This window comes from Camelus ferus, chromosome 8 (genome assembly GCF_009834535.1).
Source record: "Camelus ferus isolate YT-003-E chromosome 8, BCGSAC_Cfer_1.0, whole genome shotgun sequence".
Classification (NCBI taxonomy): domain Eukaryota; kingdom Metazoa; phylum Chordata; class Mammalia; order Artiodactyla; family Camelidae; genus Camelus; species Camelus ferus.
The window spans coordinates 36,744,979-36,760,902 of record NC_045703.1 but is presented as its reverse complement, the minus strand read 5'-3'; the positions used below and the strand labels follow the sequence as shown (position 1 = coordinate 36,760,902).

Sequence of the window (15,924 nt, the reverse complement as noted above, 5' to 3'; positions counted from 1 at the left end):
TACCCCAACCCTACAACCCCCCTACACACACAGTGGTTTCCTCATGCATTCATTAATTACTACTCAACTGAGTACTCAAGGATGACTACACTGTGAACTCTAGCTGCCTTGGTTTCTCCAGATTCCAAGTTTTGTCTTTTCAACTCAGATCATTTTCCCTGTTCAGAGGCTTAAAGCAGTAATCTCTGGCAATCTTAGGACTCATGTAATTTGCTGATCACCTCCCAGAAGTCAGTTACTCACTGCCTTTTGTCCAGTGTCTTGAGAGTACCTGTGCTTTGTTCTATTTTGTAATTGTGTCAGGCAGAAGGGCAAACCTGGTTCCTTTTACTCCATCTTGGCTGGAAGAGGAAATTTAGTTTCCTTTGTAAAACTTTACATTATTTGAAAAATACTTGTGACTGATCTCTCCTAACTTACCTACTTCCTATTTGATGTTTTCTATGTTAGTTTTCTCAATAGCATATCCAAAAAACAAATAAAAAGATCTCTGAGTAAAATAAGTTGTTTGATACAGTCTGAACTTGCTCCAAAAGCTATTTTGTGAGTATTTTAGAAAACATCAAGCTATTTGTTTACTCACATGTATCATTATTCCTTAAAAGCGTGCTCTCTCGCTCTCTCTCACATAACCTTATTATGAGACCTGTTATTAAATTTTTGAAGATTAGTGATAATACATATAAAGCTCTTAGCATGTTGCCTGGCACATAATGGTTTTCAAATATATTAGAATACATATTCACAGAAATTAAATAACCTGATTAAAGTAAGCTAGTGAGCTGCTAAGGAAATATTTGAACTTCAATGTGTCTGGTTCCAGCATGAGGTTACATTAAAATGGAATGCCAAAGGTATCCAGAGATGCAAATCTGCCACCAAGTGAGTTCTCTATCATTGGTGACATTTACGTGTACACCATGCAACCTGGATATTATAGACAAGATGCAGGCATAGAATGGCATTTGGGCTCAATGATATTTATAAAAATACACTTCACCCTGATTCTCAGATTCTCAAAAGCTTCAATTGTTGTTAACTGTTGAACAGAATTTGGGTAAATGGAAATAATGATATTAAGGTAAAGGCAATCCAGACTGAGAATGAAACATTTATTATGTTATGTAACAAGAAAGCAAAGCAGGACTTTGTTAGAATCTAAGAAGAGTATTCTACAAAAGTTTATGTCCTATAAAGTGTCAGAAGTACTCTACAGTATAAACATTTTTCTGTATTTCACTTACGGTACTTTGGTTTTGAAAGATTCTCTATTACAAATTTTAAGACTGATAATGCTTTTTTAACTCTTATGCCAAATTAGAATATTGAAAGTTCTGCTTTTAACTGTCACTTGGAAAAGTATATTTTTTGTAATGTGACCTCAATGTAATGTTTTGCAGGCAAAAGCAACAAATTACTCACCTACATGAAAGAATAAGGGATAATGAATTACGAGCACAACATGCCATGTTAGGACATTATGTAAATTGTGAGGATTCTTATGGGGCTACTTTGCAGGTAAGATCAGAGGATTTTGTAGTTGTTATTTTATTAGTGAAATATATGTTTATAATTATATACTTAGCTTGTGGGATTAGGACTTTTTTGAATTAATAATCCATTTACATGGTTCATATTTATGTGTGTAGTCAAAGGTGTCCAAGTGCTGTTTTCCGTCTGCCCAGTTCACACCCCTTCCCCACGCACAAACAGGAAGTACTTACTGTTGTCAGTTTCTAGTGTAGCCTTCCAGAGTTGATGTATATCACCAACAGATATAAATGTATTTTATTCTCTACCTTTGCTAAAATTATCAAAATACGTACAGTGTTTGACACCTTGCTTTTTCCTTTATGTTATATAAAGTTATATAAAATACTATGATTATTTCTATATCATTGCATAGACAGCATCCCTTTCCTTTGCTTTTATAGCTGCTTGATTTCCCATTTTATGGAGACAGTCCTGTCTCTACTTGTCGAAAGTTGCGTTGTTTCTAGTTTGGGACTATTACAAAATAATCTTTCAAAAGTGAAACTCTATACCTTTAAAAAAAAAAAAAAACTCCCCATTCCACTCCCTGATCCCTGGCAACTACCATTTCTACTTTCTGTCTCCATAATTTTTATTACTCCAGGTATCTCATATTGAGTGGAACTATACAATATTTGTCCTTTGTGATTGGCATATTTTGCTTAGCATAATATCCATATTGTAGCATGTGTCTGAATTTCCTTCCTTTTAAAGGCTGAATAATATTGCACTGTATGTGTACCATATTTTGCTTTTCCACTCACCTTTCAATGGACACTTGGGTTGCTTTTACATTTTAGCTATAGTGAATAATGCTGTGAACTTTTTAAAAGTATTATTTATTTATCTGAACATGGGTATACAAATACCTCTTTGAGACCCTACTTTCAATTCTTTTGAGTATATACTCAGAAGTAGAATTGCTGGATCATATGCTAATTCTGTTCTTTAATTTTTTGAGGAACCACCATGTTGTTTTACCATAGTGGTGGTACCATTTTGCATTCCCACCAACAGTGTACAGGTGTTCCAGTTTCTCCACATTGTCACTAATACTTGTTATTTCCTCTTTTTTGATAGTAGCCATTCTAATGGATAGGATGTGATATCTTATTGTGGTTTTGATTTGCGTTTTCCTAATGATTCATGATGTTGAGCATCTTCATGTGCTTATTGGCTTTTTGTATATCTTCTTTGGAGAAATGTCTATTCAAGTTCTTTGCCCATTTTTGAATTGGACTCTTTGTTTTTTCTTTATTAATTTTAGAAGTTCTCTATATATCTCAGTATTAATCCTTTGTCGGATATATTATTTCTGATTTTTTTTCATTCTGTAGGTCGTTTACTCTGTTGATAGCATCTTTTAATGTACAAGATTTTAAAATTTTCATGAAGTTTAATTTGTCTACTTTTCCTTTTATTGCCTGTGTCTTTGATGTCATGTGCAAAAAATCATTGCCAAATCCAGTGTCATGAAGCTTTTGCTACATGTTTTCTTCTAAGAGTTTTATAGTTTTAGGTCTTATATTTGGGTATTAGAGCCATTTTGAGTTAATTTTTGTGTATGGTGTTAGGTAAGGGTCCAACTTCATTCTGTTGCATGTGGATGTCCACTTTTCCCAGCATCGTTTGTTGAAAAGACTGTCTTTTCTTCCATTGAATGGGCCTGGTACCTTGTCAAAATTCATTTGACCTATATGTTAGGGTTTATTTCTGGGCTCTCTATTTCCACTGGTCTATATATGTCTCTCTTTATGCTAGGTACCGCACTGTCTTGATTACTATTTAGCTTTATAGTAAGTTTTAAAATCATAAAGTGTGAATTCTCCAGCACTGTCTTTCTTTTTGGTATTTGCAATCTCTTGAGATTACATATGAATTTTAGATTGCATTTTTCTGTTTATGCAAAAAAAAGTTGGGATTTTGATAGGAGTTGCATTTCAATCTGTAGATCACTTTGGGTAGTGTTGATACCTTAACAATGTTAAGTTTTCCAGTCCATGAATGTGGGATATATTTCCATTTATTTACGTCATCCTTAGTTTCTTTCAGCAATGTTTTGTAGGTTTCATTGTGTGATTCTTTTCTAACTTCTTTGGTTACTTTAAGTTACATCTTAAGTATTTTATTCTTTTTTTATACTATTTGTAAATGGAATTATTTTCATAATTTCCTCTTCAGATCATTCATTAGTAGTGTATAGAGATGCAACTAAATTTTGTATATTGAATTTGTATTCTGATACTTTTGCTGAATCCATTTATTATCTCTATACTTTTGCTGAATCCATTTATTATCTCTAACAGGTTTGTGTGTGTGTGTGTGTAATTTTAGGGTTTTCTACATATAAGATTACATTATCTGTGAACAGTGATAATATTACATCTTCCTTTTCAGCTTGTATCCCTTTAATTTCTTTTTCTTCCCTAATTTTTCTGGCTAGAATTTTCATTGCTCTGTTGAAAAGAATCCTTGTCTTTTTCCTGATCTTAGAGGAAATGCTCTCAGTCTTTCATCATTGAGTATAATGTTTGCTGTGGGTGTTTTCTGTATAGCTTTTATTATGTTGAATAGTTTCCTTCTGCTTTTAGCTTTTTGAGTATTTTTATCGTAAATGAGTATTGAATATTGTACACTTTTTTGGGCATCAATTGAGATGGGTCTTTTTTCCTTCATTCTATTCTTGTGGGGTATTACATTGATTAATTTTTGTATTTTAAATCATTCTTGCATTCTAGGAATAAATCACACTTAGTCATGGAGTATAATCCTTTTAATATACTGCTAAATTCAGTTTGCTAATATATTGTTGAAGATTTTTGCATTAGTGCTCAAAAGGAATACTGGTCTGTAGTTTTTTTTATAGTGTCTGGCTTTGGTATCAGAATAGTGCTGGCCTCAGAATGAGTTAAGAAGTGTCCCCTCCTCTTCCAGTTTTTGGAAAAGTTTGAGAAAGATAGATAGTAGTTCTTTAAATGTTTGGTAGAGTTCACCAGTGAAGCCGTCGGGTCCAGGGGTAGGGCTTTTCTTTGGAGATTTTTGATTGCTATTTCAATCTCCTTACTAGTTATAGGTCTATAGATTTTCTGTTTCTTCATGATTTAGTGTTGGTAGGTTTTGTTTCTAGGAATTTATCCATTTCATATAGTTTATCTAATTTGTTGACATACAATTAATTGTTCATACTACTTTCTTATAATTCTTTTCTCAGTAGAATTAATAGTTATTGTCTCCATTTCAACTTCTAATTTTAGTAATTGGAGTCTTTTGTTCTTAGTCCATCTAGCTAAGGTTTGTCAGTTTTGTTCTTTTCAAACTTTTGGTTTCCTTAATTTTCTCTGTTGTTTTTCTGTTTTCTGTTTCATTTATCTCTGTTCTAATCTTTTATTATTTCCTTCCTTCTAATAGCTTTGGGTTTAGTTTGTTCTTCTCTTTCTAGTTTCTTACGTTGTAAAGTTAGGCTGTTGATTTGAGATCTTTCTTGTTTTCTCCTTTTTTTTTTTTTTTTCAGGAGGAGGTAATTGGGTTTATTTGTTTGGTTTTTCAGTGGAGGCACTGGGGATTGAACCCAGGATCTCCTGTATGCCAAGCATGCACTCTACCACTTGAGCTATACCTTCCCCCCTCCATATGGTTTTAATATTCATTTCTCCTAAAAGTAATTTTGAACTTCTTTTTATATATTTAAGACCCATTCATGTTTCCCTTTCTGTGAGTTATCTTTTCATATTTTCTGCTAATTTTTTCTGTTAGGTATTGCTTTTTTTTTGCTTATTATGAACCCTTTGTATGTAAAAGAAATTAACTTTCTATCTGTAATTTGATTTGCAAATACATTTTCCAACTTTGTCATATTTTCTTTCTATTTATCATTCTATCATTTTTCCTTAATCTTTTTCTACCATGAACTCTCTCTAATTCTGAGTATTTTATAAATAAACCCATTTTACAAATGAACCCATTTAACAATTATTAAACATCCTCTGTGCTGAATTCTGAGGTCACGAAAGTTGAAGAATAGTTCCTGCCTTCATGGATCTCAAACTATAAATAGAGACACCATGTAGGTAAACGCATTTACCCATTCCTTTAAAATTTATTTGCATTCATTATAGGTAAGGCAGTGTCTAGGCTCTAGGAATAGAAATGTGAATGAGATTGGTTTTGTCTTTGAGAGTACAGCCTAATGTGAACTCAGACATAGGGTCTATGAGGCCTTATAACAAAATTTGTATGGCTGGAAGGATTATTTTCTCCAGTTATTGTTGTTTCTAAGAATTTTCTTTAAATAAAAATTACCCTGAGTTTGAGTTATAACTGCCAGTAGGTGACCCGATCAAGTGAACCACTTCTCAGTTGCCAGTCTTTGCTCATATTAAAAACAGCTTGATGTTTAGTTTTTGTATCTAATCTCTGATTATTAAAATGTTTATAAAGTTTATTTTTACCAAAGAGATGTAGTTCATTATGATGTTTTATAACAAAAAAGAGAGTTTTCCTTAAAACTTATTTTTATATTTTTCTATATAAATTTTATAATTGGCTTGTTTATTTCCTAAAGAAAATACTGCCAGATTACTTTATGGAGACATGTACCTCTATTTGTGGAAATTTCATCATTTTCATTAATATCTTCATTCCTAGAATTTTAAAAAACATTTTAAGTGCATTGTTATATTAAAGGCATTATTTTATTAAAAACATTGTTTATATTAAATTTATATTAAATTATAACAAAGACATCATTATATTAAAATCAGGGAATATTAAAGACCAAATAAATATCAGACTTACTTGAGGCAGAGGTATTTAACATAGAGATTCCAGCTTGTGTATACTTCTGTTACTAATATATCAAAATACCTTGTTGTTATGTGGTTTCATCAACAGTTTCTATCACATGATAGCAAAGTTCTGTGGTACTGAGATTAATGCTCTACAGTTATTTGAAAGTGGTATTTCTGTACTAATTAAGTAGTATAATTTGCTTTGATAATGGTATTTTAATAAAACTATGCAGTTTCTCCTTGTAAAATTTTTATTCTCTGAATACAGGTTTTACTTGAATTATACAATTATTATTATATTACCGAAAGCATGTAAAACTTAATGTGTATCTGCAAGCTGAAGAACATGTTTTTTGACACAGTGTCAGGCCAGTAGAGGGCTCTCCAAGTCAGTCTGCAAGGACAGAAATATTTGGAAGGATATGGAAAATGGGGCTGCTAAAAATATCAGAAGAATTTTAAATTATGAGGGGGAATTAAAATACTGTTGAGAAATTCGTATTAAAAGGTAAATGCAATTATTAAAAGGGGATACAAGAAAAAACCCTAAGTACTGAATGAGTATGATAAATATACAAGGTAAACTTTTTTTCAGTAGGTAGCTATATAGAGTGGATAAAATGGCAAGGGTTTAGAAGAAACAACTAATAAGATAATAAAATATTTTTTAGTGAAGGAATTTTTTGGCATATGAATAATATGTATTTTTTATTGAACAAATTTGACGTGTAAAATGGTATAAGCTTGGGCACATCATGTTACTTTGATACATTTTATGTACTATGTGTAATATGATTACTGATGTAGCAGTATTTATCACATTACATAATTATAATATAATTGCCTGTATTCGTTATACTGTGCATTAGGTTTTTATGGCATGTTTACTACTCCTCAAAGTTTGTACCGTTAATCACCATTATTCTTATTCCCTGTAGACACCGCCCCCCCACCGCCAAATCTCTGGTAACCAGATACTCTGTTTTTTTTACAGGTTTAACTTTATTAGATTCCATGTATAAGTGATATCATACAATACTTGCCTTCTCTATCTGACTTATCTCACTTGGCATAATGTGCTCAAAGTCTATCCACGTTGACTCAAATGGGAGATAGCCTCCTTTATCGTAGCTGAATAATACTCCATTGTATGTACTTGTATTCCACTGTGTGTATCATGTAGTCTTTTACCCATTCATCTGTTGATGGGCATTTGGGTTGTTTCCATATCTTGGCTGTTGTGAATAATGCTGTGATAAACATGAGAGTACATGTTGTTGAACCCTGTTTTCATTTCCTTTGGGTATGTACTCAGAAACAGAATTGCTGGATTGTATGATAGATCTGTTTTTAATGTTTTAAGGAACCTTCATACCGTTTTCCGTAGCGGCTGCACCAATTTACATTCCCACCAGCAATGTATAAACATTCCCTTTCCACCACTTCCTCACCAGCACCTGTGTTTCTCTTGTGTTCTTTATAATATCATTCTAATAGGTGTGAGGTTGAGATCTCATTTTGGTTTTGATTTGCATTTCCCTGATGATTAGTGATGTTGAGCGTCTTTTCATGTGTCTGTTGGCCATTTTGACGTCCTCTTTAGAAGAATATTTATTTAGTTGTTCTGCCTATTTTTTAATCAGATTGTTTGGGGTTTTGTGTTGAATTTAGTGAATTCTTTATATATTTTAGATATTAGCCCCTTATCTAGTATGTGGTTTGCAAAAATGTTCTTCCATTCTGTAGGTTGTCCTTTCATTATTATTGTTTATGTTGCTGTACAGAAGCTTTTGAGTTTGATTAGTCTCATTTGTTGATTTTTGCTTTTGTGGTTCATCCTTTTGGGTCATGTCCCCAAAAAATTATTGCCAAGATCAGTATCAATGACCTTCTTCCCTGTATTTTCTTCTAGGAGTTTTATGGTATCAGGTCTTATGTTTAAGTCTTTGAGCCATATTGAGTTAATTTGTGTGAGTGATGTGAGATACGGATCCAATTTCATTGTTCTGCATGTATTTCTCCAGTTTTCCCAGCACCATTTGTTAAGGAGACTCTCCTTTTCCCATTGGGTATTCTTGGTTCCTTTGTTGAATATTAATTGACTTTGTATGCTGGGATTTCATTCTGGGTTCTCTGTTCTGTTCCATTGGTTGATGTGTTTGTTTTTGTGCCAGTACCAAATTGTTCTTATTACTATGGTTTTGTAGTATAGTTTGGAATCTAGAACTGTGATACCTATGGTTTATTTCTTTTTTTCTCATTATTGCTTTTGCTTTCCAGGGTCTTTTGTGTTTCCACACAAATTTAGAATTGTTTGTTCTATCTCTGTGAAGAGCGGCAAAGGAATTTTTTTCCTTGGATTTATGAACATTATTTTTTATGCACATCATTTTGTATATGCACATTTTTGGGGTCCATAATTGTCCATCCTAATTCATTGGTACATTAAAAAGAAATTATATTTCTAATATTCTGTGTATTCTAAATTAAAGTATATATTTGAAATAAAATAACTTTTTGAATTAATAAATAGATGAAAAAACGTATTCTTGAGAAGTAACTTCTGTTTGCCTATTAAAAACTTGGAATAACCTTATGGTCAAAATGACCTGAGAACTGGACATTGCTAAGTTTCACAGGTGGAAAATGAGAAACTGGGTCTTTATCCTAAAATCCAAACTTCATAGATTGTTTCAGCAATAGAATTGGTAGAACCAAGGAATGATTTGTATGTATAATACCTTATACCAAAATTTCAATCTGTGATTAATAGGCTTGCATGGAAAAAAACAAACAAACAAAAAAAACAAATGTGAAGGACCCCATTTTCTTTTGTTAAAAACTGAAAGATATCTCTTCTTTTGAAAGACCAATCAAATAATAATTTTTCTTGGTAAGCTATATTGATGCATCCTTTGGTTCTAATGAGCATTTCATAAATGAGTCCCACCTTTGCAAATGAGCTCATTCAACAGAATATAAACATCTAATGTGTTAAATGCTGGGCCCACAAAAGTGAAGAACAATTTCTATCTTCATGAAACTTTAAGCTCACAGAGGAGACTATATCAAAAACATATTTATCCATTTCTTCAAAATTCATATTTACTATGGATAAGTTGCCATTTAGGCTCTACTAATAGGTGAATGAAGTTGGTCTTTCCCTCAGAGTGTATAGTTTAATGAGGAACACAGGTAAATATCAGACAATTGCAGTATGTTGGAGGTGCTCAAAACAGATATGTATGAAGTGTTATGGGAACCCATACTAAGCACATATAAACCAGCCTTCCAGAGATCAAGTCAGGAATATCTAATCTGAGAACCTGAGGGACTAAAAGAATTTAGACAGGTAAAGGAGGTAGCAGAATATTTGAGGCATAGTAAATTGCATGCAAAGAGGCCTAAAGGCAAGGGAGGTAATGCTTTTAGAAAACTGCAAATTATTCTGTAAGGATACAGTATAAAATGAGAGAAGAGTAGTAGTAAGAGATGTGGTTGAAGAGGTAAGCAGGGTCAAGTTGAGAAGTTATTCCAGTGGCATAATAGAGACTGGATTTAAGATAGATGGTATTGGAGGCAGGGAAACATTCAGGATGCTACCTTATTAGTCTAACAGTTAGATGAACACCTGAATTTTAAAACAATGTTGATCAGGATGAGAAGAGTACTTGTTAAACATCTGTGACCATGCATGGGCCAGATTTAGTGACAATGACGTGAGAGAGATGGTTGCCTCATTTCAAATGGGGCTGTAGTGATTGGTTTATATCATCAATGACCAGGGTAGAGACTATTCCATCAGGAGTAGATTTAGGGGAGAAAAATAGTGAGTTAAGCTTATATATTGTAAATTTGGGACTGAGATGAAGAAGGAAGCCCGATTCCTGAGTATAGGTCTGAGGGAGAGATTTAGGGATTATCAGTATACCTGGGTAGTTGTTGAAGCCTTGGGCAGCCTTGGGCATGATCTAGTATTGCAGGGAGTGAAGAAGACAAGACAGGAACAGCAGGAAGGCAGTAGAAGCGCACAACTCATAAAGGAGCCTGGGAGGTGGGGTGGGGTACTGTCACAGAATGGAAGAGAAGAAAGGCCTTCTCCAGAGAAAGGAGATAAAAGATGAGTATAATTCATTAAGTGTAGAAATTAAAGCTCTTTTGCTTCAGACTTTTCTGTCTGCTTAATTTCATCTAGAGGTTGAACTATAGCTTGTCTTGCTGCAAAATACATTTCTGTAGTGCAAATTTGCTCATACACAGATTATAAATAGGAGAATGATGTCAGCATAGTTTTCAGGTCACATTGGTTCATCTGTGTTTTTGTTTTGTTCCCTAGGCAAGTGGAGTTAAAATAATGGGAGTAAAATTAGAATTTTTGGCAGGCTGTTTTTAAAAAAAAGGGCTTAGGCTCATCTACTGCATTAACAGCGGAACTCTCTTCAGGTTTTATTTAAAGGAAATTATAAGAGTGCCTGTACTTCCTTGAGAGATGCACTTCCTCCATTAATGGTTTTCAATTCACGGCAGATTATGTTGTTATCTGCCCACCGGAATAGCAGTCCCTCTGTTGCGGAGTTCTGCCTTCATCATCTTATCACCACCAGACCTGTTCTGATCAAAATGACATCAGTGTTTTGACTGTTTGTATGCATGGGTTTTTGTATATCAACCGTGGCTCCCTGCCCAGGATGTTCAACTTATCTCCTGAGTTACTGTCTTCATTAATGATCTGGTTTAAAGTTGGATAGGTTTTGAGTAGATTATTCTTACTACTACTTTTCCATAAGCCCTGTTATTTTTAGTGCATGATTTGCCAGTGGTTTTCCAGTGATGCATGTATTTAATTAGAGTAAAAACACCTGTAGAAGCTTTTTTTGTGAAATTAATAAATCTTTTAAGGAAGTTTTAGTTCACAGCAAAATTGAGCAGAAAGTACAGAGAGTTCCCATCCTATGTCCCCACACACCCACAACCTCCTCTACTATTGACATCTTGTATCACAGGGTACATTTGTTCCAGTTGAACCTGTACTGACACATCATTATCACCTAAAGACCATAGTTTACATTAAGGTTGTTCACACTTGGTATTGTACATTTTATGAGCTTGGACCAATGTAATAATAATGACATGTATCTACTATTGTAGTATCATATGGAAGTTTCACTACCTTAAAAGTCTTATGTGCTCTAGCTGTTCATCCTTCCTTTCCCCTTGTCCTAGCAACAACTAATCTTTTTACTGTCTCTAGTTTTATCTTTTCCAAAATGTCATATAGTTGGAATCAAACAGTGTATAGCATTTCAATTGACTTCTTTCACTTGGTAATATACATTTAAATTCTCTCTGTCTTTTCACATACTGATGGCTCAGTTCTTTTTAGCATTGTGTAATATTCCATCGTCTGGGTGTAGCACAGTTTGTTTATCCATTCACCTACTTAAGGAAATTTTAGTTGTTTCCAGATTTGGACAGTTATGAATAAAGCTGCTAATAATGTGCATTGCAGTTTTTTGTATAGGCGTAAGTTTTCACTTCCTGTGGGTAAATACCAAGGAACATGATATGGATCATGTGGTGAGAATATGTTTAGTTTTTAAGTAACCACCAGACTGTGTTCCACAGTGGCTGTATCACTTTGCATTTCTACTAGCAATGAATGAAAGTTCCCATTCTTCCATATCCTCCCCAGTATTTGATATTGTCAGTGCTTTATATTTTGGCCATCCTAACAGGTATATAGTGGTAGCTCATTGTCGTTTTAATTTGCAATTCCCTAAAGATATATGATGGACAGCTTTTCATATGCTTATTTTCAATCTGTATATTTTCTTTGAGGTGTTTGTTCAGATCTTTTCCTCCCTTTAAATTGTGATGTTTGTTTTCTTATTGAATTTTAACAGTTCTTTGTGTATTTTGGATACAAGTTCTTGATCAGTTGTGTCTTCTGCAAATATTTTCTTCCAGTGTGTGGACTGTCTTTTCATCCTCTTGATACTTTCTTTTGCACAGCAGAAAATTTTAATGAAGTCTATCTTATCAGTTGTTTATTTCATGGAGCATGCTCCTTGGTAGCGATCTAAAAGTCATTGCCACCTTTGGCCCCTCTGCAGACTAGCTCCAGGCAAGTTCCATCCTGCCAGGGCCTCAGGGCTCCCTTCCTTCTCAAACTGTGCAGAGTGAAATTATTTCCAGTAAGGTGATTATCCTCCCAGGGTCTATACCTCATGCTCTAACCTAGGGCCCTACAGCCTGGCTAGGAGAACACCAGACCAGTGAACTGGCATTTACTTTGGACTTCTGCTTTATTAATTAAGCTACACTATTTGTATCCAACTGCACCTGACTGCCAAGTCCAGAAGAATTCACTGGCATGCCTTGCCCCTAAATGCCAGATGTAGTTTGCTTTTGTCACTGCTCAGTCCATATTACAGAAATAAAAAGTGCTGTGATCTCCAAAAAACAAAGTCATTGCCATATCCAAGGTCATCTGAGTTGTCTCCTATGTTATCTTATAGAGGTTTTATAGTTTTGCATTTTATGTTTAGGTCTATGGTGTATTTGAGTTAATTTTTGTGAAGAGTTTTGTGAAGAGGTCTGTGTCTAGATTTTTTTTTTTTTTGGCATATGTATGTCCAATTGTTCCAGCACCATTTGTTGAAAGGACAGTTTTTGCTCCATTATATTGCCTTTCCTCTGTCAAAAGATTGACTGTATTTGTGTGGATTTATTTCTGGGCTCTCTGTTCGGTTTCATTGACCTGTTTGTCTATTCTTTCCCCAGTACTGCACACTCTTGATTACTATAGTTTTACTGTAAGTCTTGAAGTCAGGTAGTGTCAGTCCTCCATCTTGATTGGTTCTTCTCCTTCAGTATCGTGTTGGCCATTCTGGGGCTTTTGTTTTTCCATATAACCTTTAGAATCAGTTTGTCACTATCCACAAAATAACTTGCTGGTATTTCTATTGAGATTGCATTGAATCCATAAATCAAGTTGGGAAGAACTTGACACCTTGACAATATTGAGTCTATCCATGAACAAGGAATACCTCTTCATTTATTTGGCCCTTCTTTGATATCTTTGATCAGAGTTTTACAGTATTCCTTGTATAGATCTTGTACATATTTTGTTAGATTTATACTATTTCATTTTGGAGGGTGCTAATGTAAATGGTAATGTGTTTTTAATTTCAAATTCCACTTATTCATCGCTGGTATATAGGAAAGCACCTGATTTTCATATATTAACCTTGTATCTTGCAGCCTTTCTATAATTGCTTATTAGTTTCAGGAGTTTTTTTTTTTTGGCCAGTTCTCTTGGATTTTCTGCATAGGTGATCATACTGTCTATGAACAAAAACAGTTTTATTTCTTCCCTCCCAATCTGCATAAGTTTTATTCCCTTTTCTTACTGTATTCTTTAGGACTTCCAGTACAGTGTGGAAAAGTAGTGGTGGGAGGGACAGCTTTGCCTTTTTCCTGATATTAGCAGGAAAGCTTTTGAGTTTCTCACCATTAACTCTGTAGCTGTTTATTGATGGGATCATATGATTTTCCTTCTTTAGCCTGTTGATATGATGGATTACATTAATTGATTTTTTGAATGCTGAATCAGCCTGTATCCCTGGGATAAATCCCAATTGGTCATGGTGAATAATCTTTTTATACATTGTTAGGTTCAATTTGCTAATATTTTGTTGAGAATCTGTGTTTCTGAGAGATATTCATCTGAGTCTTCTTTTCTTGTAATGTCTTTGTCTTGTTTTGGAATTAGGATAATTCTGGCCTCATAAAATAAGTTAGAAAGTATTCCCTCTGCTTCTGTGTTCTGGAAGAGACTATAGAGAATTGGTATAATTTCTTCCTTTGAATTTTTGGTAGAATTCACCAGTAAACCCATCTGAGCCTGATGCTTTCTGTTTTGGAAGGTTGTTAATTATCGATTCAGTTTCTTTAGTAAATATAGGCCTATTCAGATTGTATGTTCCTTCTTGTGTGAGTTTTGGCAGATTGTGTCCTTCAAGAAATTGGTCCATTTCATCTAGATTATCAACTTTGTAGGCATCAAGTTGTTCATAATATCTCTTTATTATACTTTCAATGTCCATGTGATCTGTAGTGATGTAAATTTATGTCTTCTCTCTCTTTTATTGGTTAGCCTGGTTATCTGATTATTGGTTTTATTGATCTTTTCAAGAACCAGCTTTTGGTTTTATTGATTTTTATCTCTTCTTGTTTCAATTTCATTGATTTCTGCCCTCAATTTTATTCTTTTCTTTTACCTACTTTTGGATTTTATTTGTTCTTCATTGTCTGGTTACCTAAGGTGGAAGCTTACATTATTAATTTTAAGTCTTTCTTTTTTTTTAATGTATGTACTCAATATTATAAATTTCCCTCTAAGCACTACTTTCACTACATCCCATAAATTTTGATAATTTGTATTTTTATTTTCATTTAGTTCAAAATATTTAAAAATTTCTCTTGAGATTTTTTTCTTTGACCATATATTATTTGGACATGTATTGTTTAATCTCCAGGCATTTGGGGATTTTCCAGCTACCTTTCTGTTGAGCTCTAGTATAATTCCATTATGATCTGAGAACATACATTGTGTGATATCTCTTCTTTTAAATTTTTTAAGGTGTGTTTTATGGCCTGGAATGTGGCCTGTCTTGGTGAATGTTCCTTGTGAGTTTGAGAAGAATGAATAATCTCTTGTTGGATGAAGTTGTCTGTAGATGTCAGTTACATTCAGTTGGTTGATGGTGCTCTTAAGTTCAACTGTGTCCTTATTTTCTGCTTGATAAATCTGTTCATTTCTGATAGAGGGTTATAAATTCTCCATCTATTATAGTAAATTCACCTGTATCTCCTTGCAGTTGTCAGTTTTTGCCTCACATATTTTAATGCATGTACACGTTAAGGATTGTTATGTCTTCTTGAAGTATTGACCCTTTTATCATTATGTATTGCTCCTCTTGATTCCTGATAAATTTTTGTAATCTTAAGTCTGAAATTAATATGGCTACTCCAGTTTTCTTTTGATTAATGTTAGCATGATATCTCTTTTCCCATTCTCCCATCCTTTTTCTTTAATCTGTATAAGTTTTTATATTTAAAGTGAGTTTCCTGTAGACACATATAGTTGGATCTTGTTTCTGGATCCACTCTGACAATCTCTTTCAGTTGATGTATTTAGACCATTCACAGTTAAAGTGATTATTAACATAGTTGGATTAATATTGACCATGTTTGTTGCTCTTATTCTTTGTTCATGTTTTTCTCTTCTAGATCTTTTCTGTCTTTTGTGGCTTTAATTGAGCATTTCATATGATTCCATTTTCTCTCTTTTTTTTTTACCATATAGATTACACTTTTTTTAATTAAAAGATTTTTTTTAGTTTAATTTTTTTAGTGGTTACCCTAGAGTTTGCAATATATGTTTATAACCAATACAAGTCCACTTGCAGGTAATACTGCTTTTCCTGGGAGGTGCAAATACTAAGTGTTCCTCAACTTCTGCTCCTCTTCCTTGTATCATTGCTGTCATTCATTTCACTTATATGTAAGTGTGTACATGGGCACACGTGTGTGAGTACAT

At 33.6% G+C, this 15,924-nt stretch overlaps 1 protein-coding gene across 6 annotated transcripts in view; it reads left to right on the top strand.

Annotated features, from left to right (window-relative positions):
• Positions 1-15,924, top strand: part of CEP85L (centrosomal protein 85 like) — a 217,633-nt gene that overhangs the window by 138,483 nt on the left and 63,226 nt on the right. For all 6 annotated transcript variants that reach the window (XR_004321929.1, XR_004321928.1, XR_004321930.1 and 3 more), the window contains one exon: positions 1,401-1,518. Coding sequence is in view for 2 of the 6 variants with exons in the window: in XM_032484777.1 (XP_032340668.1) it covers positions 1,401-1,518 (118 nt within the window). In the remaining 4 variants the exon portion in view is untranslated. The remainder of the gene's footprint in view (positions 1-1,400; positions 1,519-15,924) is intronic.